Source organism: Calypte anna, chromosome 2 (assembly GCF_003957555.1).
Source record: "Calypte anna isolate BGI_N300 chromosome 2, bCalAnn1_v1.p, whole genome shotgun sequence".
Taxonomy (NCBI): Eukaryota; Metazoa; Chordata; class Aves; order Apodiformes; family Trochilidae; genus Calypte; species Calypte anna.
The window spans coordinates 4,448,251-4,475,186 of record NC_044245.1 but is presented as its reverse complement, the minus strand read 5'-3'; the positions used below and the strand labels follow the sequence as shown (position 1 = coordinate 4,475,186).

General features: G+C 39.4%; 1 protein-coding gene across 1 annotated transcript; it reads left to right on the top strand.

The window, feature by feature from the left end:
* Positions 1–619: 619 nt before the first annotated feature.
* Positions 620–22,235, top strand: GHRHR (growth hormone releasing hormone receptor). The gene is made up of 13 exons (XM_008502234.1): positions 620–676; positions 6,241–6,346; positions 6,974–7,081; positions 8,253–8,353; positions 10,034–10,131; positions 11,831–11,963; positions 13,027–13,180; positions 14,506–14,566; positions 14,672–14,741; positions 16,317–16,408; positions 17,118–17,247; positions 19,691–19,732; positions 22,113–22,235. The coding sequence occupies exons 1-13, from the start codon at positions 620–622 to the stop codon at positions 22,233–22,235; spliced, it is 1,275 nt and encodes a 424-aa protein (XP_008500456.1).
* The last annotated feature ends 4,701 nt before the right edge of the window (positions 22,236–26,936 follow it).

Here is a 26,936-nt window from a genome sequence, read left to right as displayed (position 1 = left end):
AGAATCCCTGCTGAATTTTCCCTTCAAATTTATGTCCAACAAGTACCTAGCAGGTTTTGTCAGTAATTTCTGACCCTGTATTTTAAAATACAGGACCATGGTCATTATAGTCTATAAAAACACCACCCCCCCACAGATACATTGAAGCCACACTATGAAATGTGTTTCATCAGAACGAGACTAACATTAGCTGTTAGGAGAGAGTTTCTGTTTTGCCAGCCACACTATTTTAATACAGAATTAGAAACTATCCTATCTACCTATCTACCTATCCTATCTAGAATCTATCCCTATCTACCCATCTCTCCTAAAGTGATTTTGCATTACAAAGAAAGAGGGTTTTGCCAGGAGGTACAGGGGTCCCATAATCTTGAGAACAACCATTCAATTAATTCATTACAGCTTTTGAGCATGCAGCAAAGTCATAAAGGTGGCAAGCAGGTTAAATACAGCTTAGATTGTTAATATTTATTTCCCACTTCACTGTACTGTCACGTCACTGCTGTGCAAAAAGATAAAGGCTTCAAATCAGCAACTGAGAGAAGAAAAGGAAGTCAAAAAGCAGGTGAAAGATGCTAAAAAAGGCTGAAGAAGTGAAGTCTGGCTCTTGCTTTGGAACATGAACTCTGGTGCTTTCTACTCCTGTGCTCTGTACACCCTGAGTCTGGCAGAGCTTGTAAGTAATTGACTGAAAATCAGCTTTTCCTTCATTGTTTTCCAATAATTGTTCATTTTCTTCTTGCAGCAGATGGTTGGAGGCAGCTTCACTTATTTTGCAGGAGTCTCTTTTCTCTTTATTTGCTATGAATTCCAGATAAACAAGGAAAGACTCTATGAAAAGTGTGAATGGTAGCAGAAGGGACACAGGTTGTAGGATCTCTGAATCGATGCATTTCACTGCTTTCCTGCTACACACTCACTAAGCAGAAACAACATAATTGGCACAACTCCCTGTTTTAATGTGTAGGCTTTGAAAGACAATAACAAAGAAGAAGAAACTGGAGGAGGGCTGCTACACCAGAGCAGCTGAGTTTTGATGGAGTTTTATTTAATTTCAGATTGTGCAATCTTATTAGTTACAATTTCATCTCCCTTGTGGGTAGTGTGTGTGTTATTTAACGTGTGAAAGCTGAGATGCTACAGGTAACAAAGTATTTGAACCCAGAGAGGTGCTTTGGGCAGAATTAGAAATATTCACACTTATTTAAAAGCCTGGAGGTCTTCTTGCTTGTATTTTGCTTTGGGCTGCAATTTGTAAACCAGAATTCAGGATCACACAGATATCAGGCCAGGTCTGTGAAAAGTGTGGGAAGAATTCTTTCTTGGCTTTTGAGTGTAATTACATTTTCAGCAGCTTCTTTTTGTGATCTTTTTACTGTATCCTTCCCTCTTCCCTGGGAATGTCTTCTCTGAAGGAGCATTTCATAAGGGGTTGCACAGCAGCTTATTTTTTGGGGGGGTCAAAAGAAATCAAATGCTGTCTAATGACTCCAAAGATCTTTAGGGGATGGGAAGCTATGGTTTCCTTTGTATCATCTGGGTCAAAACCCCAGCTTCCCTGTAGTGTGAACAGAAAACTATGATTGCTCACAACCAGCATACCCAGGGACCAGGGACCAGGACCTCACTGAAGGTCTCAGTAAGAACCTGTTGCATTTACTCAGGAGAAACTGCACTTTTTTAATAAAGTTGGACTGTTTACAAAAACATTATCCACCAATCAAAACCAAGTTTATGTGTAAATGTATAAGAAAAACCCTTTAGGCTGTGTTGTGTGTTTGATTATAATAGAGGATAAGTAAAGAACTCTTATTTGAGTAGAAAATGGTGGTAAAAGAGCCATCTGTTTTCATTCTTGGTGTAACTTGATAGCCTGTTTTCCCTGGAAGAGCTGAACTCAACTTCTGGAGAGCTTCTAAATGCTTAAGAAGCTGAGCCTTAGCTTCCATAAACAGATTTTTTTTTTTTTTTTTTTTTTTTTTGTGGTCAGTGCTTGCATAGTGCCTACAGTAAAGTGAAAAGAATGCAGATATTGAACCACTCTGATGTATATGAGAGAAAACAGAGGAAAAGCATAATTTGAGCAGCAAATGTTGAATGATGTTGTGCAAACACTGGGAATAATTAAAAAAGAAGAGTTTATTTTCTTGTGTGTGCATTTGATTCTTTAGAATCTCAAAGAGATTTATTTTTGTTGTTGCCATTTTTATTTTTATCACATTAACAAGATTTTCAACAGGGACTCTCTGACAAGGGTAAATATTTGTTTCATTTTCTGAGGTTGTGCTAACCCACAGCTCCATTTAATATTTTAATTTATTGATACAACAGCTTTAGATTATTAAATTATTATTAATTATTATTATTTTAAAGAATTATTATTTAAAGAATTTAAAGAATTATTATTAAATTCTTTAGAACATTTATTTAGAACATATCAGTGCTAACTCCATTTGCAATTTAGTTTTTCTCATCACCTATAAGATTTTTGTATAAAGTTATTCAGGAGGACAACAACTTGAAATATTAGCTATGCCCCTTTCAGAAATATTGTCTGTTATGGTTCCTGTTGCACAATTCCTATAATTTCTGCTCTTCAAAAAAAGAATATTGGGGCAATACATAATTCTTTATCTTAATTCCACATGGGAGGAAAGTAAATCAATAAGAAAAGCACTTATATTTTTTCTAAGTTATATTTATTCTATAAATAACCATCAGAGTATGTAACCTTGCCAGCCAGAGTTCATCCCATCATCTCCAGCATATCAGACATTCAGGTTCAAGCTTGGTGATGGGATCCAGGGTGGGATACAGCCCAGGCTGACCAAGAAGGTCAATGGGGATCTCCTGGAGAAGGATCCTAACACAACTGAATTACCAAAGTGGCAAAATAAAAAAAATTATGGAGCTTCATTTCTTTTGGGATCTTACAAACTAGAAATATTTTTCTTATTATGAAATGAGGTCTCAAACAAAACAGCTCTGCTGTAATGAGCTGCTCACAAGCCTGCAGAATGACAGTAGCTGGTTTAAGTAGTATTCATCTGACTCAGTGCTGAAGCTGAAATTTAAACTGTCAGGGGATTCCTAGTGAATTGAGTTGAAATCATAGCTCGTTCCATCCAAAAGTAAGTGGATAAAATAATCCAGTTGATCTACACACAAAAATGGCAGCATCTCTGTTATGCTGGTGAAAGAAACCTGAAATACTCCACCAGATAATGATGTCTCTATAGAAGTAGACACCAAAGGGAGCTGAATCACATGCACAGACATTTATTCTCATCTTACAGAATGGCACTTACCTGTCTCCCATTATTTTATACTTTGAGAAGTGGGCAGGAGGGAAGGAGGCAGAAAATGAGATTAAACAATGAAGTCTATAAATGTTTTCAAAGTAGTTCAGAACCTGATTCTACACTCGGTTTGGGAATAGTGTTCAGAACTGTTGGGAAATTATAAGTGCCTGCTGGAGGTAATCAAATGCTCTGGGGGGATAAATATATCTGGAACACAGCCTAGAAATGGAATAAATCCTTTTACTTTATGTTACATGAGTTTCTGTCATAGCAGATTTGCAGTCAGTGTTTATTTAAAATAGTGGTTAGAGGTGACTGCAATATGAACTGTGAGAGCATCTCTTAAGATTGGGTCTTCTTGAAGGAAGAGGTAATAATTTAAATGCCTTGAACTTGATCAGACTCACCTTTTTATGTCAGATTCATCTGGTAAAGTGATGTTTTAAGTCCAGAGACTTAGCAAGGAAAAAGAAGGGGAAAAAAAAGGATTTCCTGGACTGCTAAATAAACCATCTTGCCATGAACATGTTAGTGAGTTCAAGACAGTTTTTACAGGCAAAACTTAGTGTTTTTTTTGCCAGGAGAAATAATTTAAGACCGTGCAAATGGATACATTTCCTCCCTACTGAGGGTTTTTCTGGGCACAGTTCACTGAACCAAGGGAACATTGTAAAATAGCTTTTCAGTAAATGGGATGACTGTTTTTTCTACTGACTAATAAAGTCACTTCTTGCAATAGCTGCCATACATGATGGGTAGTTAGTTTTGCAGCACAGATGATTTTCATTGTACAGGGTGAGTTTAAAGAGGGAAGAATATGTGCTTAGCATGGGAAGAGATACCAGGTGAAGTGAGGAGATATCAGGTGGTCAAAGCACCTCTGGAGCAGCTCTGCCTGGAGAAGGCTCCTTGGAGACCTCATAGCAGCCTTCCAGTACCTGAAGGGGCTACAGGAAAGCTGGGGAGGGACTTTTCACCAGAGAGGATAGTGACAGGACAAGAGGTAATGGTTTTAAACTGAAAGAGGGTAGATTTAGGATAAATATTAGGAAAAAAATCTTTACCATGAGGTTAGTAAGATACTGGCACAGGTTGCTGAGGGAGGTTGTTGATGCCCCTTCCCTGGAAGTGTTCCAGGCCAGGTTGGATGTGGCCTTGAGCAACATCCAGTGGGAAGTGTCCCTGGCAATGCAGGGAGGTTGGATCATGATGATCTTTAAGGTCCCTTCCAACTCTATGATTCAGTGAAAGGTGTTCAAGACAGATGCCAATTTTCTGTCATCTTGTCTGCCACTGCATATCTTACTGAAGTGGAGGGGCTATCTAGGTTTTACTATTGGGGATGACATCAGTGAGGCACCCTATGTGTCAGATTGTCCATCTCCTGGGGCTAAGGCAATGGCTGGCCTCTGCTCCATCCACTCATATCTACCCTGGAGTATAGGACCCTCCTCATCATTACTACCCTGAGATGGTTCATGGGACTCCTGTCTGCCAGGGTGGGGGGAAAAACACAACCATGTGCAGCAAAATGGGAAGCAGAAGGTTATAGAGGTGGGTACAGACATTTTCAACTGCCAAGGTCTATACCCAAGAAGAGCAAAGGCTGTGTAATTAATCTCTTATTCTTCAGCAGCCCCAGAGCTTCAAGTTGTTAGCCAGTATGCAGTTCAAATGCTCTGCAGATCAACATGAGATAGGGACATTAACATTAGGGGGAAACACCAGCTGATTGGAATGGATACCATCTGCCCCCTGAATGAACTGAATGCCAGATATTAATTTTATCTGAATATTCATCTTCCCTGGGTAGAATGAAGCTGAGCCATATGCCAGCCACCTGTTCCCCATGCAAGACTCACCCTGCGTTAAGTTTCTGTTGTGTGTATCTGTGTCTTTATATCCATATTCACACCTATTAGAGCACACTGGCACCTGTGGCCAGGGCACAGGGCTGAGGTGAATGTGTCTCTGGTCACAGATGGCCTCCTGGGCTGGAGACCATGGCTGGATAAAGCTTTCTTCATGAACAACAGCTACTTCATATTGCTTTCTTCATGAACAAGAGGTACTTCTGCACAGTGGGTACACCCACAGAAGTTGTGGGGTGTAAAAGCCTCCTGCAGATTGTGCCCTTTGGTGGCAAAGGTACTCTGGATTCCTTCAAATCCGCTTGTGGTGTCCAGGTAAGCACAAATAAGGACTAAAGCGACCAGAAGGTTCCTGTTGTAAGAATCCTGGGTGCCATTTTTCTTTTTTTCTCTGCACCAACACACCCATGCAGAGGTTTGATGCAGAGGTCTTTTTTCCAAAGAAAGGAGTTTCACCTCCCACCCTGTGTAAAGAAAGGTAGATGGCAGAAGGGGGGGAACAAAGTCATTCCATTTGAAGTGAAGACCTCATTCAGAAGACAATTTTGCAGTTACTGTATGTGATTTCTTTGGAGGTTGGCAGGGACATATCTGTGCTGATGAGCAGATGCATGCACTGCATTGCTGGACACTTCACTGTCATGAAAAGGAACCTGTCTAAGTACATTCTGTCTCCCTGGGCCCAGATTTAGCAGGGCTGAACATCAGGGTGTAAATGAGTCCAGCACTCAAACCTAAGCTCTAGCAAAGAGGCCTTTCACTACCAACACAGCCAGAGAAATCTTAAATTTTTCAGTACCAAGCCACAACTACTACCCAGATACCACCAGAGTTGTTGTGATGGGAAGTAGCAAAGCTCAGCTGCCTTTGGCAGAGCTGAGCTGGGTTCATTTGCCAAAAATTTGCAGTTTATGCAGGGCCAGTGTCACCCTTTAACTATTAAACCCTAAGCTGGTGCAATATGCCTGTAACAGGGCCCTGTGAGTTGCAGAAGTGGGTCTGGACTTAATGGCTCATGAGATCTACTCAGCCCCTTCTTACTAATCAGATGAAATTTCTCCCTGTAGGTTGCTGGGAATGTCCACCCAGAATGTGGTTTCATGACAGAGCTGAAGAAAAAGGAGGCTGAATGTCTGCAGGACTTAGAAGAGGGTGGAAATGCAACATCACCAGGTATCTATGTGTGAGGGATGAAAAGAGCAACAGAGAAGAAGCATCCTGACAGCAAGGACACAGCTATGCTGGCAATGTCCAAGTTTGAGTGTATTCCTTATTGCCCCACATCCCTGTTCTCTTGTCAGCTAATCCTCCATCTACTCCTATTCCTTTACACTATTTCTTCAATATTTTTCCCACTCAAATATAGACAATCAATACTTTTGTGTGAATCCTTGTGTCCTTGTCCAGTTCCTTACCAAAGCAGATGTTCTGATAGCATCATGCTTGGTGTGTGAGGGTGTGTTAATCTTTAGAAATACATTAGTAAGTCCTGTAACAATCCTTAACAAGTTCTGTAATATGGTCTTCTGTCATCACTCTCCCTCCTATTTCCACAATACATGTTCATTTACTGCATTATGTCTGAAACCAGCCCCAGTCTAATAGAGGGGCCCTAACTAAAGCAGATTAAATTGTCCTCTGGAGGTATTTCTTTCTCACTATTGAATAAAAACTGTGCTAAATTATTTTTATAATATATGTAAAAGGTGGAGGGTCAAAGCTTAAAAAGATTTTTTAATTATTTTTTTATGCTGCTCAAGTATAATTACACTTAAAAATATATTTCATTTTCTGTCTGAGGTTGCAAGAAAACTTGGGACAAATTACTGTGTTGGTCAGAGGCAGATGCTGGAGAGACTCTTGCCTTACCATGCCCAGATTTCCTCTCTCACTTCATGAAGGAACCAGGTGATGTTCTATCATGCTCGTGCTCCTATTGTTGTGCTGCATGCCTGGCAAAAGCATTTCTAAAAATGAGGAGTGGAGATGCAGCATTGCAAGTTCCTGCCCTCTAGTTGGATTGGAGCATTACTGCAAAGATTTCAGTAGGATCTGAGGGAGCTTAGCAGTTCTCCTCATATTTTAAGCATTATCCATGGCTGGCTATAAGCCCACAGCCTTTGATGAGCCCCTGAGCCAAGTGATTTCCATGGTATCTGTAGCTTTTGGGATCAGTTTGTTGCGTGAGTTTTCTAGAGCTCATCTGGAGGTTGTGAAGTCTGGAGCTTAAGCATGAGGCTTTAAGAGATTTATGCTCTGATTAGGGTGGGATGAAATGAAAGGCAGAGGAATAAATAATGTGATTATTCTTTAAGACCAAAGTCGGAGATATGGAGGAAAATTTTGTCACTGAGGCAGCAGAGGTGTGTGGTGGATTGCAAGACTGTGCAACTAATGCCCTTCTGCCTGCTCACTCTCTGGGTGAATACTGGAGGAAGAATCTTCCAGGAAAGACCTTGATTTGGCAGTTCCAAAAGAAAAAGAAACTGCAAAGCCTGACCTCTGCCTCACCCAACACATGCTGGTTATAAATAAGGGATAAGGAAAATCCCTTTCATCTGTGCAGATTCATTTCCTGCCCTGGCTTTTTCTGACTTATCCTTCATCTGATTCATAAATCTTTTTATGGAAATGTGCTGTCCTCATAAAACAACCTGTTTATTCCAGCTTCTGATCTGCAAAGAAAAAGTAAGCCCCAAAGAAGGTGGGAGTCAGAAGGGATATATTAGAGGAGTGAGTGCCGGAGGAGGCAAAAGTCTGATGGAGCAGTGCATCCCAGTCCTCTTCCATGGACTTCCCTGTTCCTGATATGATTTTTTTCCTACTCCTTCCCACCTCTACTTTTGTCACCTTGGTTCTCTGGCTCCTACTCATTGTTTCTGTCATGGAGAGAAAATTTTTGTGTGTCACAACCTGAATGTACACATGCAAAACATCAGCTCTGTGAGATGCTGTTGGAGACAACCCCCTCCTCCTGGTATAACCTTCATACCAGCAAGAGGTCTGGTTTTATTTTCCTGGGTTTTATTTTTTGTGCTACGTGGTTCTTCATCAGAAAGAATAATTGCTTCTATTTCAGCTGGGATAGTAAGAAGGAACTGCACAAAGAAAGGCTGGTCTGACCCATTTCCTCCCTACCATATTGCCTGTCCAGTAGAAGATGAGATTCCACTTGAAGCAGTAAGTTTAATTCAGTAAACACATGGGGAGTGGTGTGCTGACATTGCCAGATTCCTTTCTATTCCTGAAGACCACTGGAGAGGAAAACTCAGCTGAAGCTAAAATTTCTTCCCAAGTATGGAATGCAATTCAAAATTTCATTTGAGTCCCTTAGTTTGGAGAGCTGCTTAGGTTCTTTTATTATTCAGGTATAAGAGTATAATAAAAATCAAGCCAGCTGCACATTTCAGACAGCCATGCAGTTCTGGTCAAGCTCCTCACAGACATAAAAGCTAAAGCTGCATCCTGAAATGTTCATGGAATATGAATTAAGACATTTCAGTAACATCAGTCAGCAAGATGATTTTGTGGCATCAAAGCATCAGCACAACAAACATGGAGTTATTACACCAGATTTCCAAACTCAGCAACATCTAAGCACAAGAGGGCTTTCTGGTTCCTCAGCCTTCCTAGCACAAAATATACAATTCCAAGTAAATAAATAAATCAATCAATAAATAAATAATGCTGCAAAATCTACATCTATGTAATGCAGATGCATTGCATAGATTACAAATGTCAGCTAGATTTGCAGAATTGGTGATATTTAGAGATGAAACATACAGGGAAAACACAGTTCTTGATCTCTAACCCATAAAGATACAAACATTTTACAAATGTGCTCACTGTGGGGAAGGGCAGATTGTGCTGAGGCTGAACTGAGCTCATTTTGCCTCAGTCTTCATCAATACCAATTGCTCCAAGAGGGTTCAGCTCCCTGAATTGAGTGACCAAGATGGGGAGCAGAATGAAGCCCCCATAGTCTGGGAGGAAATGACCAGTGGATGTTAAAGGTCTATGGGACCAGATGGGATCCACCCAAGGGTGGCAGAAATACTCACCAAGCCACTCTCCATAGCTGTGTAGATTTTAGGATCTAAAAGCATTGACAAAAGACCCAAGGGACAGAAAATGTTGGATTGAAGGGAAAGATTTGCAGCTTTCATGTGTGATAATTGAAGCCATCCTATCCTCACTCAGAGGTCAGGTCTGGCAGAGGTGTTTTTTAAAGGGATAGAGATTGTGATTGACATTCTGATTAAGAAGAAAAAAGAAGACAAAAAAAAAGAAAAAAGAGAAAAAAAAAAGGAAAAAAAAGGAAATAAAAAACCCCAAGAAAAAAGCCACTAACCACAATTAAAATGGAGATGAAAAATAGATGGCAAAATTGTACTTAGGGAAGCAGGGCAAGCAAAGAGGAAAAACACATGGAAAGGCTGAAAGAATTCTGCATTCATAATGCAGCCATCTGCCAGCAGGATTGTCCTACTGGTGCTGTGGAGAACAAATGGTATAAAATGCAGTGTTTATAAAAATGCATAATATTTTTAATAATGTTTTTGTGGACCGCAGGCTTGGGGTTTTTCAATGAGCTTAAAACCATCCTGATCAACAGATGTTTCTTTATCAGACTGGGCTGCAGCCATGCAGCTATAGAATGAGTCTTCAAAACAGAATCCTAGTGATTGATTTCAGTTGAATTTTGCTGTGGGATTATAAAAAAAAAAAAAGGAGGGGGGGATGGAACAGTCAGGGACATGAAAATATTAGAAGCACCAAACAAAGCAGAAGTGCCAGAATCAGTAAAGCAGCTGTGATTTGGCTACAAGTTATGTGACAGATAATTATTTTCTCTCATAGCAGTCCTACTTTTCTACAATAAAGATCATCTACACAGTAGGATATGGTGTGTCCATCACCTCACTCATTATTGCTGTGACAGTTCTTGTTGCATTCAGGTATGTAAAGTTGTCACCTAATCCTGATGCTTTCAATAGCTCTTAGGATCTTAAACTCTGGGACATGACACAAGACAAAACAGAGTATGATAGATAGAAAAACAGAAGGATAAAATAAATATTTCAGGTAATATTGCTTGAATAATATTAAATCAAGGCTAGAAATCAAGTGTGATCTGAGATGGGCAGAAATAAAAAGAATCTGAACTAGGAAAAAAGTTTTTTTGCTTTGGCAAAAGTCACCAGTTCACTTTGATCCCAGAATGAGGGTAATTTTGATAAGCTCTATGTAAGTGCTTTGCATGAGCTCAGTAAATGTTATATTAATTAGAAGAATATAAACAAAGAACTCAATTTTGATTTAATGTTCCCATGGCACTGGATATATTACTATAGAAGAATTTATAAACAAAGACAGATCTCTGAATTTAACTATGTTTGGTCTGATTTCTTTCCTCCTATGTATCTTTTAGGGATATTCAAGTATAATTTAGAGTATCTGGGGGTTGTTTATTTTTTCATTTAATGCAGTTTTGATGTTTGCTGCCATGAAGTTTTCTGTTGTTTTTTTCTTTTCTTTTTAATTATTAATCTTTGCTTATTTCTTGTATATGTACAGGACAAGAAAGAGTTTATCATTATGCTGTGAGAATCAGGTTTCTCTGGGGAAAGTTTCTTGACCTCTGTTGATTACCAGCTCCTGTCTGGAAGTCAACAGATCTGTTTATTGACATCCATTCTGACCTCAGGAAAACAAACCAGCCCATATCAGGGGAAAGAAAGAAACAATGGATAGAAAAAGGCTTAGTAACAGGGAGGAAAAAGTTATAGGTAACAATAGGGTTGGCATCTGAGTTCAGTCATAAAATTTTGCAAAAAAAAAAAAAAAAAAAAAAATCATCAATATTTAAAAAAAAAATAATTAACAGAAAAATTCCCTAAATGGTCTTCAAGATTAGATGACCCTGAGATGACTGGATCTGGATAAAATTCATTTTTTAATAATCTTTGCTAATTAGATAAAGTTTTCCACTCCAGATGAAAACATAAAAGTTGACTCTCTATATTTTGTAGCTCCTTGGAAAGTCTGTATTTAATAATATTTTTTTAAAATAATTAATCTGTATTAACTGAATGTAAGCAGCAGATGTGCCAAATTGTTTAAAGAAATTATCTGCATTCATTTAATTAATAAGATTAACTTGGGTAAACTATGGATGAAACTTTTAATGCTGGATAAGGCTGTCTGCACAGGGGTTTAATGCAATTTAACACACTCACTGTGCAGGGCATGGAAAGTCTTACTAAGTAGTTATTACCCTGTTCACTCAGAAAACTGTCTCATTAGTCCAGGATATCTCTGGATGCTTGTTCTTGGGAGTGGTTTAACTACCAGTAGCCAGAAATCTGTGCAGATCATTCCTCAATGCCAACCAAAACCCTGGCTCAGGTTATTCTGCACACAAACCTGGGATTCCTGGAATTTGCCAGACCAGAAACATCACCAGGGCACTACCTGACAAGGGTGGAAATCAAGATACAGGTGGTGGATGAACTGCTTTACATGAGAAAGGTTTTTCCTCTCCTCTTGCCTGCAGAGAGAGCACCTGAGCTGTAAAAAGGGATTATTGCATATTTTAATTACTGCCAGCACAAGCCATTTCATTCCCTCAGGAGGATATTTCTTCTTTTCTTCCAGGAGGCTTCGCTGTCCCAGAAATTACATCCATGTACAGCTCTTTTTTACTTTTATCTTAAAAGCTATTGCTGTTTTCATTAAGGATACTGTCCTTTTCCAAGAGGGGGATATTGATCATTGCAGCTTCTCCACAGTAAGTGAAAGAAAAGCAGGATATTGTGGTACTTGGTGCTTTTCCATACCACCCATATGTGGTTTCACTTTTTATTGGTCTTTTTTTATTATTGAATTGGTTTTTATTCTTTCTAATTTGGTACTGAACATTCTGTAGACCTTACGTACATTTTACCTCCATAAGTTTACACCTCAGAACCTCTATGTCCTGAATGCATCAGTTTGTGCTCCTGTAACTCTCTAAATCAGATAAACATTTACCATAGGAGAAAGTATTATTGTTGCACCATCAGACTTCTGTAATCTGAAGATTATTAAAAAAAATAAATAAATTAAGATCTCTTGAGTACCACATAACAAAACTTTTAAAAGAATGTTCTGCTGGAAATGTTTTCTTTTCTTGTTTTTGTACAATCCAGAAGCTCTGGATTTTAAAACATTTAAAGTACTAAGCAATCAACTTAGCTTTGTCCCAACCACAGATGCATTGCTTTTAGAATAGAGTTGTTGTTTTTTTTTTTGTAAATAGAGGTTTATGGGACAATTCTTCTGCATTATTCATGGCCACACAAAAATTTAAAACTGAGCCTTAGTAGGGAAGTTAAATATAGAATCATAGAATCATAGAATCATAGAATCATAGAATCATAGAATTGGCTGGGTTGGAAGGGACCTCAGAGATCATCAAGTCCAACCCTTGAACCATCATTGTGGTTGCTAGACTATGGCACTGAGTGCCACATCCAGTCTCTTTTTAAATATCTCCAGGGATGGAGAATCCACTACTTCCCTGGGCAGCCCATTCCAATGTCTGATCACCCTCTCCGTAAAGAAGATGATGGGTTCTTGACCATATTTTTGTCCAAGGGCTGTGGAGTGTCTTGTTCTCCTCATACAAGATACTCTGAAGTCAGTGCATTTGTAGGAGAAATCACATTCTTGGGATATCTGAAGCTTTCCCTCTAGACATGGATGTAATTGTGAGCTCTTGGTACTTCTCAGCCAGAATTACAGGTGCCCACTGCCTCTGCAATTCAAACACATGTCAGTAGTGCCAAAAATCTGACTTTCCTTTTCCCTAGACTGAATGCAAGATCTCAGTTGTTTTCTGCCACTACTTCATGATGACCAATTTCATGTGGCTGCTGGTAGAGGCTCTTTACTTAAACTGTCTGCTACTCTCATCTCTTTCTCATGGAAGAAGGTATTTTTGGTGGCTTGTTCTCTTTGGCTGGGGTAAGTAAGGCTTTCAGTTGAAATTACTAAAAGGCAAGGTGTTACAAAAAGGTTTTAGCTATCCCATTAAAAATACAACATGTGGCATCTGGCCTGGCCAATTGAAGTATCCAACTTGGGCCTTGCTTTCATGTTATTTTACATGCATGATAGTGAGGAGCAATTAAATTGGTTTTTTGTTTTGTTTTGTTTTGTTTTGTTTTTTTTTAATATGACATTAAAGTCCCCATGAAACAAATGGAAAACTAAGTAGATTTGGGAAGCCACAAAGAGAGATCCAGTCCTCTTCACCTTCTTCTCCCCATCAAAAACACAGATACCTCTAAGGAGCTATCACAAGCACCAAAGTTAGGTGTATCTTGCTCCTGCTCACACAGAATATCATCCCACAGTCTTCTTCTGAGGCTGAATCCATCTGGACGCATAGCAGACCTTTTTTTGGGTCCTGATCTTGCTGTAGACCATCTTTTGCATTGGGCCATTGTGTGCATAAAGGAGCTCTAGCCACTAACTAACAGTGCAAGCATGGGACAATGACATCCCCATCCCTTTTTGTTGGAGTCTGCAATAAATCTAATTGTTCAGCCCTTTTCTGATGACTTACAACTCAGAAATTAAGTGTTTTCCCACATAAAGCTGTTGTGGAAAGGAAAAAGCAGAGAACTCCTTCCTGATGATACATGGCAGGCAACTGCCCAGAGAATTTTTGGTCACTTTGGGAAGTGAATCCGTGGCCTGTTGCCAGAAAAGGTGAAGTAAATTGCAAACTGAACCCATTTTTGTGTTTTAGGAAGCCTTCAAATGAGTTTTTAGGAAGGCTTAAAGTAGATTGCATCACATCATCTGCTTGCAAAGGGCTAATATTGCTATTATTTTAAGATTTTGTTAACTCAACTATTTTTGCCATGCAAAAAGCACCCTCAATAGATGAGCACAGGTTTTAATGTGCTGTTTGCATGCATGTTCTGACTTCAGGTGATGCCACATGGGTGAATTGTGTTCATTTTAGTAAGAGGTTGCATTTTCTAACTTGTGGGGCAGACCTGTAGCATGTCCTAAGTAGCTTCTGTGTCCCTTTATATCTTCACAGTGATGCATGATCACCAGCCAATGACAACTTGTTTCATTCCATCCTAGGGATTAGGAGATTTCTTTTTCATTTATTCTGTGAGTTTGAAGTAATTCCATTTACATCAGCAGGCCACAAAGGGTAATTACAGTTCTGAAACTGAATGATCTGAATTAACGCAGCACAGAAGAAGATTTGTATTAATTGGTGAAACTAGATACAGTTTTGGGTTGTTTTTTTCTTAACTCTCTGACAGGTTTTCCAACACTTTTCACCCTTACATGGATATTAGCAAAACTCTACTTTGAAGACACAGCGTAAGTAATTACTTCCTATAATATTATATATACTGGGGTTGTGCTTTTAATTGAGTGCAGTGATTATATACACACCTTTTTCTAAATATACCTTTATTTTCTCAGATGCTGGGATATTAATCAAGACTCTCCTTACTGGTGGCTCATCAAAGGACCTATTATAATTTCTGTTGGGGTGGGTACTTCTGAGTTTCCCCACATTTATTAGAAGAAAAAAGACTTCAAAATCTGGTGACTATTTGATGAAAGGTTTGAAATAAGGAAGAGCAATGGTAGAATTTGTGTTGTAATCTTACCTTTGTATAATGCAAACTGAAAAGAGGCAGAGAGCTTCTCCCTCCCTGCTCCCTCCCTGCCTAAAAAAAGCATCCATCCAACACATTAAATTAAAAATTTCATAGAATTGTCACTTTGGTTGAAATTAGTTGCAGATGAGTGACTAAACCATCCTTATAATTTTGGAAAATAAAGTTTTAGCCTAAGAGCACAGAATCAGCCATCGATTTTAATACAAAGTTTCAAGGGCAATAGGTTGCTCTTCATTGATAACAATGAAAATAACTGGAGCTTGACATTTATTGAATAAACTAATGGGCTTTAAATGATTATCATGTATGATTACACCCACATGTCATTAAACCCAAGCAATATGTGAGAAAGCAGTTAATGGATGACCTTGAGGGCATCTATTAAAAGCTGAATTTAATTGGAAGACAGATGCATACAAATAAGACACAGAGATGCAAACGATGTGAATGAAGAAACTCAAGTTGAATTCTTGTCATAGCTTGACATATTTTGATATAATATTACATTTCCTTCCACCTCTATTATTTTTCTCCTTACTAGCATTCATCTGACATCCACATTTGATGTCAAGAAATTCAGGGGCTTGCAGTGATGATTTTTTCTGCTGGAATGTACTTCAGGCATTGCTGATGGATAAAATGTGATTGGACTTTCTGGCAACATGTGGACACTTTCAGGCAAAATTAAGCATTCACCCTCACCTAAAGAAGAGCTGATATGTACAAAGACATAAAAATGCACAGCAAGAAAATCTGATGGTGGGAAACTAAGCATCTTCACAGTGCCAAAATGTAGCTGTAGAAAGTCTGATTTGCAAGTTAGGATTGCCCCGAGCTTAGCAAAAGTTGCTCAGTTTTATTCAGAGCCAACAAAAGAAAGCACAGAATTTTTGATGTGATTCATCTGGCTTACAACAGATGTCTACCTTTGGAGATGGTTCATCCCCAGCTCCACCTGAGGATTTATTGACTGTCCTGGCTGGCTCTTTGTTGACTGCAAAGTGAGACCAGGGTGATGGGCTCAGGTGTAGGCATCTCATGGGAGATGCCTGTATTTAGTCAGATGCAGTCTACTAATTCTGCCTGAAGAATTATCTGGTATTAATGCAGTAGCCATCTCAAAAGAGATTCAAAGTGATGCAAGTACAAAAATTGGAAACATCAGAGCAGCTATTGACAAAAACGTTTGCTTAACAAAGTCAAATTCTCACCTTCTTATATTTCTTTAAGAGGGAATACAGAATATTGAGATGCTTGAATGCTGCCAACAGGAATGACATAAATAATGTTACACTGGTGTCATTGAAACTGCACAAATCACAAAATAACTGAAGTAAAAAAACAGATTTCAGTTGCAAAGTGTTACATTAGAGGGTAATATGTTTTCCTTTTTTTTTTTTTTATTTTTTTCCCTTTTTTTTTCTCCCAAATGTTGTGAACAGGTCAATTTTGCCCTGTTTATCAACATCATCAGAATTCTGCTGAAAAAACTGGACCCTAGACAAATCAACTTCAATAACTCCTCTCAGTACAGGTATTGTATGGAATACTAAATAAAGTAAAACAAACTCTTTAAACACCCCTTCTTATATAGTACTTTCTAAATATGCAAACATCTGTCCAGTGTCACAGACAGGCTTGGTTTGGTGGGTATTATATTTTAGAAATCCCCAACTTTATCCCATTTGCAAGAAAACTCTAAGCATGAGACTTACCTCACCTAAGAGTAACCATCTAAAGATGGTTCAGATGTCTACCTCCTAGTTATAATCAAGAGAGGGACCAGGAAACCATTCATTGAAACCACATTAGATCTCTGCTTTAGGGAAGGATAAATTTACCTCCTATAGATGCCTTTCCCTGTATGCAGACTATAAAGGCAGCCTGCATATTAATTCCTTTTTATTTAGTAACAAATGCCAAATTTTCAAATGAACCAATGAAACAAAATATGTTCTACTCCTTTGTGTTTCCCTGAAGTGTAATCTCATTCAGAAAGATAAAATATCACAAGAAATGCCAGTCACATAGTATTGCCAAGAAGGCAATAAACATCAGAAATCTCTTTCCAGACAGTTTTTCATGATTCTTTCTGCCTACCACTGTACTCCCAAGAGATATGAGCTTCACATATAGATATTTAGATCTCCTTTTATAACTGCTGTTCATTACTGGGGAATATTGCATGGATTAGTCTTGACTCATAGTATTATTACCTTATTTCTTCTCCTGTCCTATGCCAGGCGTCTCTCAAGGTCAACTCTGCTTCTCATCCCATTATTTGGAACACATTATATTGTCTTCAACTTCCTCCCAGAATACACCAGCCTGGGGGTTCGGCTTTACTTAGAGCTCTGCATTGGATCCTTCCAGGTAAAATGACCCCAGAGGATTCTGTTCCTTATTGGCAGATTTTAACCCAGTGTTCTCATAGCAACTGGTATCACACCAAAAAAACCTTGGATCTTGGAGCTGCTCCCTCCTCACAGAGTTCATAGAATCATAGAATTGGCTGGGTTGGAAGGGACCTCAGAGATCATCAAGTCCAACCCTTGATCCACTAGTGCTGCAGTTCCCAGCCCATGGCACTGAGTGCCACATCCAGTCTCTTTTGAAATATCTCCAGGGATGGAGAATCCACTACCTCCCTGGGCAGCCCATTCCAATGTCTGACCACCCTCTCCAGAAAGAAATTCTTTCTAATCTCCAACCTAAACTGCCCCTGGCACAACTTAAGACTGTGCCCTCTTGTCTTGCTGAGAGCTGCCTGGGAAAAGAGCCCAACCCCCCCCGGCTCCAACCTCATTTCAGGGAGTTGGAGAGAGTGATGAGGTCTCCCCTGAGCCTCCTCTTCTCCAGCCTCAACACCTCCAGCTCCCTCAGCCTCTCCTCATAGGACTGGTACTGGAGTCCCTTCACCAGCCCAGTTGCCTCCTTTGGACCTGCTCCAGGACCTCGATATCCTTCCTGAACTGAGAGGCCCAGAACTGGACACAGGACTCAAGCTGTGGCCTCACCAGTGCTGAGCACAGGGGCAGAATCCCTTCCCTGGACCTGCTGTTCCTGATCCAGGCCAGGATGCCATTGGCCTTCTTGGCCACCTGGGCACACTGCTGGCTCATGTTCAGCTTCCTGGCAATCCAGACTCCCAGGTCCCTTTCTGCCACTCTGTGCCCAGCCTGGAGCTCCCCATGGGGTTGTTGTGGCCAAAGTGCAGGACCCGGCACTTGGCCTTGTTAAACCTCATCCCATTGGAATCAGCCCAACTCTCCAGTCTGTCCAGGTCCCTCTGCAGAGCCCTCCTGCCTTCCAGCTGATCCACACTCCCCCCCATTTTAGTGTCATCTGCAAATTTGCTGATGATGGACTCAATCCCTTCATCTAAATCATCCATAAAGATATTAAACAGAACTGGGCCCAACACTGATCCCTGGGGGGATCATGGTTCTTGGCTGAGTTAGAGTGTCTGAGGATGGGACCTACATCCTACCTGCTTGCAGGGTAGGCTGGATATTTGCAGATTTTGCAAATTAAAGGGCAGGTCTTTCAGATGGATTTGAAAACTGGATGGTGGGTCAAAGACAAGCATAAAAAAAAACTTTTTTGCTACCAGCAGTTATACACACACTTTCTCTGACAATACAAATAGCTTCACTGTCAAGTAAAAATTATTTGAGCTGACATTAAATTATCCAGGGGCAAACTAAGCTGTAGGACCAGCCCCCATGCCAGTTCTTTGGTAAAGAAGAAATTGATATGCAAATAAACATCACATGGTGCCTGGGGCAGAAATCAGCCTCATACACTGGGAACACTCCATGCCTTTTCCTCCTGGGTAGGCAAAATATTTGGTGGACTTTGGATGCCCCCAACTGCCCTGTTTTGCCACACAGGGCATGGACATTTTGAGGAGCCTGGGGCCGAAAAGAACATTTATTGGGTCTGTTCTGCCATCCCCTCCAGGTGGATTTGCTACTTGAGTTATGAACCAGGCAGCATCCAGGTGCCCTTTGTTTTCCTCTCATTCTCAGAGAGCCAAGAAGGAGCAGCTATGGACAATCCCATCCAACCTCACCAGGGAGCATGTCTCCCTCTGAATGGCTGCAAGGCATCATTTATCAGTGAGCATCACCCAAAATCCATCAGCTGTGCTGATTTAGTCTTCTTGAGGGTTTAATTCAGTGTGTCAGCCCTGTCCAATGAACCCTCCACATTTAATCCTGGCCTTGGCACTTGGAGCTGCCCTTCATGGATTAATTACCAGTGTAAGGAGCAGGTTAACTGAACAAAAGGGGGGTATCTCATCACACTGATCTCCTAGGATTTTCCTAGGTTTATCTCAGTTCAAAAACTTAAAAGTATTCAACAAGCCACAATTTGATCTCACCTGATCCAAGGCACAGACACAGAAGTCAACAGAAAGTTGTGTCAGCTCTATCCATGGCTCTCCTCATGAAGTCTGTGTTCCCTTCCAGATTTACACTCTGTAACCTCTTAAATCACAGTCTGAGGGGCTATACTTTCCTAAGAATAATGTGGGACTATTGCACTATCACCTGCTCTTGACAATCCAGCTCTCATTGCGGACTCTGGTGATGTGCTACAAGTTAGATGATTATCTGCCTGATCAGCTTTTTGGGATATACATAAGGAATTTTTCTAATTTATAACAATATTCCAACTTCTAGTGATACTTATTAATTCACATACACAGTACTGTCATGAAGTCAGATAATGCAAGTGGCTGTTTCAAGCTGTGTAAACCTTCAAGCCTTTTATAAGTATATATACATATATATATATTAATATCTTTCAGGGTTTTATTGTAGCAGTTCTCTACTGTTTCCTGAACCAAGAGGTAAGAAAACTTTCCTTTACAATATTGCTTTTGCTGGCAGATTTATAGAGTTAATATTCTCTTTCATACAGGGAATCAAATCTTTTCAGTTGCTCAGGGTTGTCTATTAACATAGGAACCAGTGAAGCTGAATTTCCTTTCAATTATCTTCATGGGGATGAAGCCATCTAGTGGAGACAAGAACTGTTACTACTTTGCTATTCCATCAAGCATTTTTTATCCTTTCTGTACCTTTTTTTTTTGTACTAAAGCTTCCCTTAGGAAGCCCATGCAAGGTCCAGACCTGAAAATGAAAGTCATTTGCTGCAGTGATACAAAGAGCTTTCCATCTACTAAAAGTCTGTGATTAAATTGAAAAAAAATTTGAATTTATGCTCATTGTCCCACACCAAAATATTGTTTTCTAGTATTTTTAATATGCTCATGAATCTTCCTAATATTTCTTCACATCCATAAATCTGCTTTTCCATTTCAAATGTATATTGGTAAGAGTTTTACTGTTGATGGGACAGGAATCATTCCAATTAGCCTACTGTCTATGTTAATTTATATAGTCTAGATATTGTGGTAATAATGTATATTAAAGCAATTATATATTTAAACAATTATATTTAAGTATAACAATAATTAAAAATTATTAATAAATAATTAACAATATTTTAAAAATTATATATTTAACATACTAGTTTACCCTCCATATTTTACAATAGGTTGAAACTCTTGAATTTCATCCTTCTTTCTGAGTACAAAATAGCCTAAATGGACATTTTGCATTATGACTGGGGTTTGGTTTCAACCTCCACAAGCAATCTACGTGTTTATACCTCCAGCTCCTAAAAAGGAAGAGTCTCCTGATTCATATAAACCACCACATTTAGGGCATCAGGTGCCAGAGGTGGGTTTGGAGGTGACACCTGTCCCTATTCCTGGCAGTCAGTGAAATATTTAAATCACTGTGTACACTTGTCTATGTTAAATAGCTGACCCACTCTAGATTCCCCTGTATTGACTAAATCTCCATTTTTCAAGTTTAAATCTAGGGTTGCTGAAACTTCCAGACAGGCTACACATGCCATGGTCCATGCTTACGTAGTCTGGTCAGAAATTTCTGGCATATTGAAGCAAATGTTTTCAAATTATTAACAAGCCTTTTGGTTTAATTTATGACTACAAATTTTTTCACTGCTTTAATGTTGCTTGTGTTTATTTGACATTCTTTTTCCCTTGTCTGTTTGTAATCCTGACCTTTTCTGATGGGAAACCAGAGCTTGTCACTCAGTTTGTCAGCCCAGACATACAGCACTTCAATTTGTAAATACTCTCCCTATTAAACTACCGGGAAGGAATATTTCTACTTAGATTTAGATGTGAAAGCAGACTTTAGTGGCTGGTTTTGTGTTTCTTTATATTTCTTATATTTCTGTGAACAAAATAATGTATGGAGTACGATGGTGTCAACAACTGACTCCTGATTGCTGAAGATTTTCCCCTCAAAGTCTTAAATAGCAAAATAATATTATTGCTCAGCCACAAACTGGTGAGTGGTGATTAAGAAATTTGCTGCATATTATGGTGTTCTAGAAACAAGAGGGAAAAAAACCAACATCCCTTAGCAACTGAGGAAGAACATGAAATGTAGCGAGAATGTGTTTATTTGTGTAGGCAACATTGGTGAGACCATTACTAGAATTTTCAATGGGATATTTACAAAAAGATGGAAGAAAATATATAAAAAAAAAAAAAGCTGAAAAAATATTTTAGTGATGGACAAAATATTTTAAAATGCCAGAACTAGAAATCTCAAGCTCTTCTGTTCTGCAGAAGAAGATAGAGACAACTTAAGCATGCATAAGAATATCAAAGTATATTTACTTGGATGGGAGAAAGTTAGTGCTGATAAGCATTTCAGTTTAGCAGAGGAAGGTGGACTGAGGTAAAATTGAAAACAGGGAAGTTAAAAATAGAAGTGGGGCCTTTTAAAAATTTATTTACCTCTGTGACAGCTCTAGTAATAAACTTGACTTTCGGGCCCATAGTCATTAAGTAGGAAAACAGCACTGGGCAGACTCACATTAAGTATGTCCTTTCTTCTTGAAAGGAATAGTGGGGTTCATTTACTCTTTTCAACATGGGATGCTGACTCTGAGCTACCCACACTAGATATTTTCATCAGTGTGGAGTGATGGGCATGCTGAGACAAGCCAGACAAAATAATTTTTGACGGATCCTACTTATCTCTGTCTGTTAGAAAAGGAGCTCAGAGAAACTAACTTGGACTAATATGTCTTTCTACAGCCACTATTTCCATCTTTTCCTTTTTTCCCTAGTCTATTCCCCAGCAGTATTTAACCACAATATAGCATTCTCCTTTCCTTTTGAGGTCCAAACTGAAATTTGCAGGAGATGGCACGGGAAGAGATACGGACCTGTGCCAGTGTGGAGGAGGACGAGGTGGACTGTGCCATCCAGTTCTGGAGTCAAAATGACCACATCTGTGTGCTAAAGAGGGCCTCAGGATCTGAAGTAATCCCATATAAAAGTCTGATTAGGGAAAACAAAGAAATGACAAACAAACCAACCCCCCCATAAGACTTAATGATTGCAGTTTATGCCGAGCAAATTGGAGGAGGATTCACTTCTTCAGCAGTTCTGTCCATTGGAAGTTTTTTGCTGGACAAGCATTGAAGTGATAAATGTCTGGCCTCCTACACACACAAAAACCCCCCTTCTCATCAATCTACTTTCCATTACAGCAAGCTCAAAAATCTCCTCTTCTTGCTTCACTCCCTATACACTTTCACTTGTAATATGTCTGAGATGACACCAGTTCACTGGCATCACAGATGATCAGCTCTGGAGATTTGGATTCAAACCTCATGCAGTGGGAACTGGAGTCTATTCAGCTTATTCAAGCTTTGTTCCTTTTTTTGCTTTAGTAGACACACAAACAAAAAGCTAAATGTCTTATCAAACTGCAGCACAACGACTGAAAAATCCTCTTTTATTGTCGCTTTATCTATTCTCTTTAGAAGGAAAAATATTCCAAGTTCATAAATAAAAATTATACACTCTCGTGTTCTGGTTTTGTTCCAGTAAGCAGAGGTTAGAAAATTTCTATTATTCAAGCAGCAGAATGTGGAGGTGTTGGGAAGGATGAGGCTTTGTAAAACGTCATGAAGGAATAACTGCCCTTTGCAAATAAGTTTTTAAAAAAGCAAAGTTTTGCATAGCAAAAGAATGAGACCCCTGTGAGATGTCTGGGAACCATAGAATCATCTGGGTTGGAAGGGACCTCAGAGATCATCGAGTCCAACCCTTGAACCACCGTTGCAGTTTCTAGACCATGGCACTGAGTGCCACATCCAGTCTCTTTTGAAATATCTCCAGACACGGAGAATCCACTACTTCCCTGGGCAGCCCATTCCAATGTCTGATCACCCTCTCCAGAAAGAAATTCTTTCTAATCTCCAACCTAAACCTCCCCTGGCACGACTTGAGACCCTGCCCTCTTGTCTTGTTGAAAGTCGTCTGGCAAAAGAGCCCAACCCCCCCCTGGCTCCAACCTCCTTTCAGGGAGTTGTAGAGAGTGATGAGGTCTCCCCTGAGCCTCCTCTTCTCCAGCCTCAACACCCCCAGCTCCCTCAGCCTCTCCTCATAGGGTCTGTGCTTGAGTCCCTTCACCAGCCCAGTTGCCTCCTTTGGACCTGCTCCAGCACCTCAATCTCCTTCCTGAACTGAGGGGCCCAGAATTGGACACAAGACTCAAGCTGTGGCCTCACCAGAGCTGAGCACAGGGGCAGAATCACTTCCTTGGACCTGCTGGCGACACTGTTTCTGATCCAGGCCAGGATGCCATTGGCCTTCTTGGCCACCTGGGCACACTGCTGGCTCCTGTTCAGCTTCCTGTTAGATACTTTAGATGTACTGTTAGATATTTTCTTATGTGTGAGCTGGTTTTGCTCTTCATTGTAGTAAAATATTCAGAAGCTTGAAAATAAATTTGCATTCCCAGTGTTTGTTGTTGAGGGGGTTTGGCTGGTTGGTTGGTTGGTTTGGTTTTTACCACTCAGTGGTTGTTGTAACCTGCAGATTAATGGATTTATTAACCTCTTTTATGGGAACATCAGGGCTTGGAAAGGAACAAGGAAAGTTAACTGCACCAACCAGAAAGGAATAACAGGCAGATATATTTTCATTCAGTTCTTCTGGACATTTCTGTGACCTGCCAGTCTGATCATGCAACAGAAATGTGCAAAGCATTAGACTCTGTCCCACACAACATCCTTGTCTCTGAATTAGGGAGACATGGACTTGAGGGATGGACCCCTCAGTGGCTGAGAAATTGGCTGTGTGGTTGCACTCAAGGAGTTGTGGTCAGTGGTTCAATACCCAATGAAGAGCAGTGATGAGTGATGTTCTTCCAGGGTCAGTGCTGGGACCAGTGCTGCTTGACATCACTTGCTCCCAGTGGAATTCTGTTTATCCTCAGCCAGGGAAGTGATGTCATCCAGAGGGACCCTGACAGGCTGGAAAGCTGGGCCCATGCAAACCACCAAGGCAATTCCAAGAACAGGCTGGGAAGAGAAAGGATTTACAGCAGCCCTGAGAAGGAATTGGGGTGTTGGTCTCTGAAAAGCTCTCATGGGATAGCTGAAACTGAAAATAAGAGTGGTTCAAAGCAGAAGGCATGACTGTAGCTACTTAATTAGGATATTTATATCAGTTATGACTAGGTATGGCATAGATATTGAGGTTCCATTACATTTTTAGAAAATTCAGCCTTGAATATAAAGTGTTAAATAGAATTTAAACACTCAAGCTATTCAGTTTTTCATGAAGGGAATGACATTGAGTTTAGGTAATTTTTACCAAGCTTAACATTAATTTAGAAGGCATGTGCACACTTATCCCATACGACTGCATTTCTGCAAGTTCTTGTCTGTCACATGCAAAGTCTGATAAAACAACTATGAGAAGTGTGAGTAGCAGAAACTCCTTAACCTTTGATGAATAGATTTTGCTAAGTATGATTTACTTTCACTTGGAGTAGGGCCAGAGCAATGGAAAAACTGACCTAAGGATGGAGAACCATTCCCAGAGTGTGCAGTTTGCTACAGGGCTCACTAAAGACAGAAGGAAAAAGCAGCTTCCAGGCATGATGGTTGAGCTGCTCTGAAAAAGATGAGCAGTTTTATGTGCAACTGCCAGGGTTTTGCAAGCTCAGGTAAAAATTAAGTCACTTGGACTTGGCTTTTGTGTTGTATTGTGACCAATTATATGACAATGATAAACTGTTTTCTTCTGTCCCCAAAGATAGCTGTCAGATTCCTAAAAATAAGTGGTATTTCAGACTGCATGGCATCAGTAAGGACCATGTCTTCTGTTTATTTTTTTAAATAAAAATATCTCAATATAGAGTAATTGTTTAATTTCTTCTACATTTAACATTCTGGTAAGTTCAGGAGATGTCTTCAGCTCTTGCCCATCAATTTAGTACAATTTTTTTCAAATCTTTTCTTATGCAATCAGCCTTTTACAACGTATTTTGGTTTTTTCTTTCTAACTCAGTGCTTACTTGGATTTTCCAGCTGTTATCACTGGTGATGGCAATCAATAGCCATAGCAAAGTCTCCTCTACCAACAGCACATATTTTATATTAACAAAATTAAATGGTGCATCATGTGATGAATAACAATGAAGACTTATCATTTTTCTGTCTTTATCCAAAATCAAAACAAGGTTGCTATTATTGTTTTTGTATCATGAAATAATTTAAGAATTGAGAGAAGCAAGGGCACCTTTTCAGTGTTCAGCTTTATTTGAAGTGTGATTCAAACTGTAATAGAGTAAACACTTGGTGTCTCTGCCAGGGGGTGGCCTACAGTGATAATGACATTGATTTATTCTAGGACACTGTAGAGAAGAGAAAACACTGAATTGTTATATAGCCCAAAGTGTTTAGTGAACTTTATATGGATTATTCTAATAAAATATCTACTGGCAAGTTTTGTTATCTAAACTAATCTATACCTGAAATCTTCCCATGTATCAAGATCCCAGATCTTCTGTGTTGCCTGTGTTTATCTGTAGGAAAAAGGAGACTTTTCTTTCTATAATAGTTTGGGAACAATGAAACCTTGTTTAGTTACAATTTCTCTGTTCTGTGGTTGGGGAGAGGTCTGGAAATTAAAACTGAAGTCAGACACACATAATCCACATCAGCTTTGATTGGGAGGGAGACAACCACACAATCACTGCCTAGCTTAGATTTTGCTCTTATATTAATACAGCATCCTTAAGGTGAATGTCTCACAATTACCCATAAAGAATAAAGCTTTTAATCAGATCTTGGCTACTGCAAAACATGTCAGAATGATGATGAGGTTTTTGGTTAGTGAAAATGATTTTATAACATGCTATGAAAAATCTCATAACTAAAGAGCAGAAAAAGTGAATTGCAGTCTGCATGAATATTTCATTACTTTTGTGCTTGCAGAACATCAGTGATGTGCAGTTGCAAATAAAAATACCTAATGTTCATATTTCATGTCATAATGTTTATTTCTGCTATATTTTAGTTTAAAGGCTATCCACCTTAATATATATTAATGTTTTACAGTATGAGGAAAAACGTGGAAACGTGACTTGTAATTTTATGTAGCAATAGGATTTTCCTGCCAGTTTGAATGTGACTGAACAAAACTTCTGATCCACAGTAGACAGAAAGTACCCTTCCTAAAGTGAAAGGAGCACATAAAATAAATACCTAATGTTGTAGTGTACACACAAATGTCTGCAACAAATCTGTGTGTCTTTACTTTTCCTTTCAATGGAGCTTGATCATTTTATTTGGATCACAATTGGCCATGTGCAGGGCTTTCCTGATGATGACTGAACAATTTGTTGCAAGCTTAGCTTATATAGTCCTTCCTTTTGGTCAATCCACTTCCAAATTGTAGGGCTCCAGGTGTCCATTTTCATTTCTCAAATTCAACTCATGTTAGGTTGAGCTCTCAACCACTTTTTGAATGTTTAAAATAAAATAAAAAAATTCTTTCTTGCAACACTTACCTGTTATTCCACAGAGGAAATTATTCACTGACCCAATTTTCATCTTGCAATTTGATAGAGCAGTGTGAGGAAGGTGGGAAGAAGGATGCTGAAGTGGACCTGTTTCCTTTTTCCAATATAGTTGAATGAAGT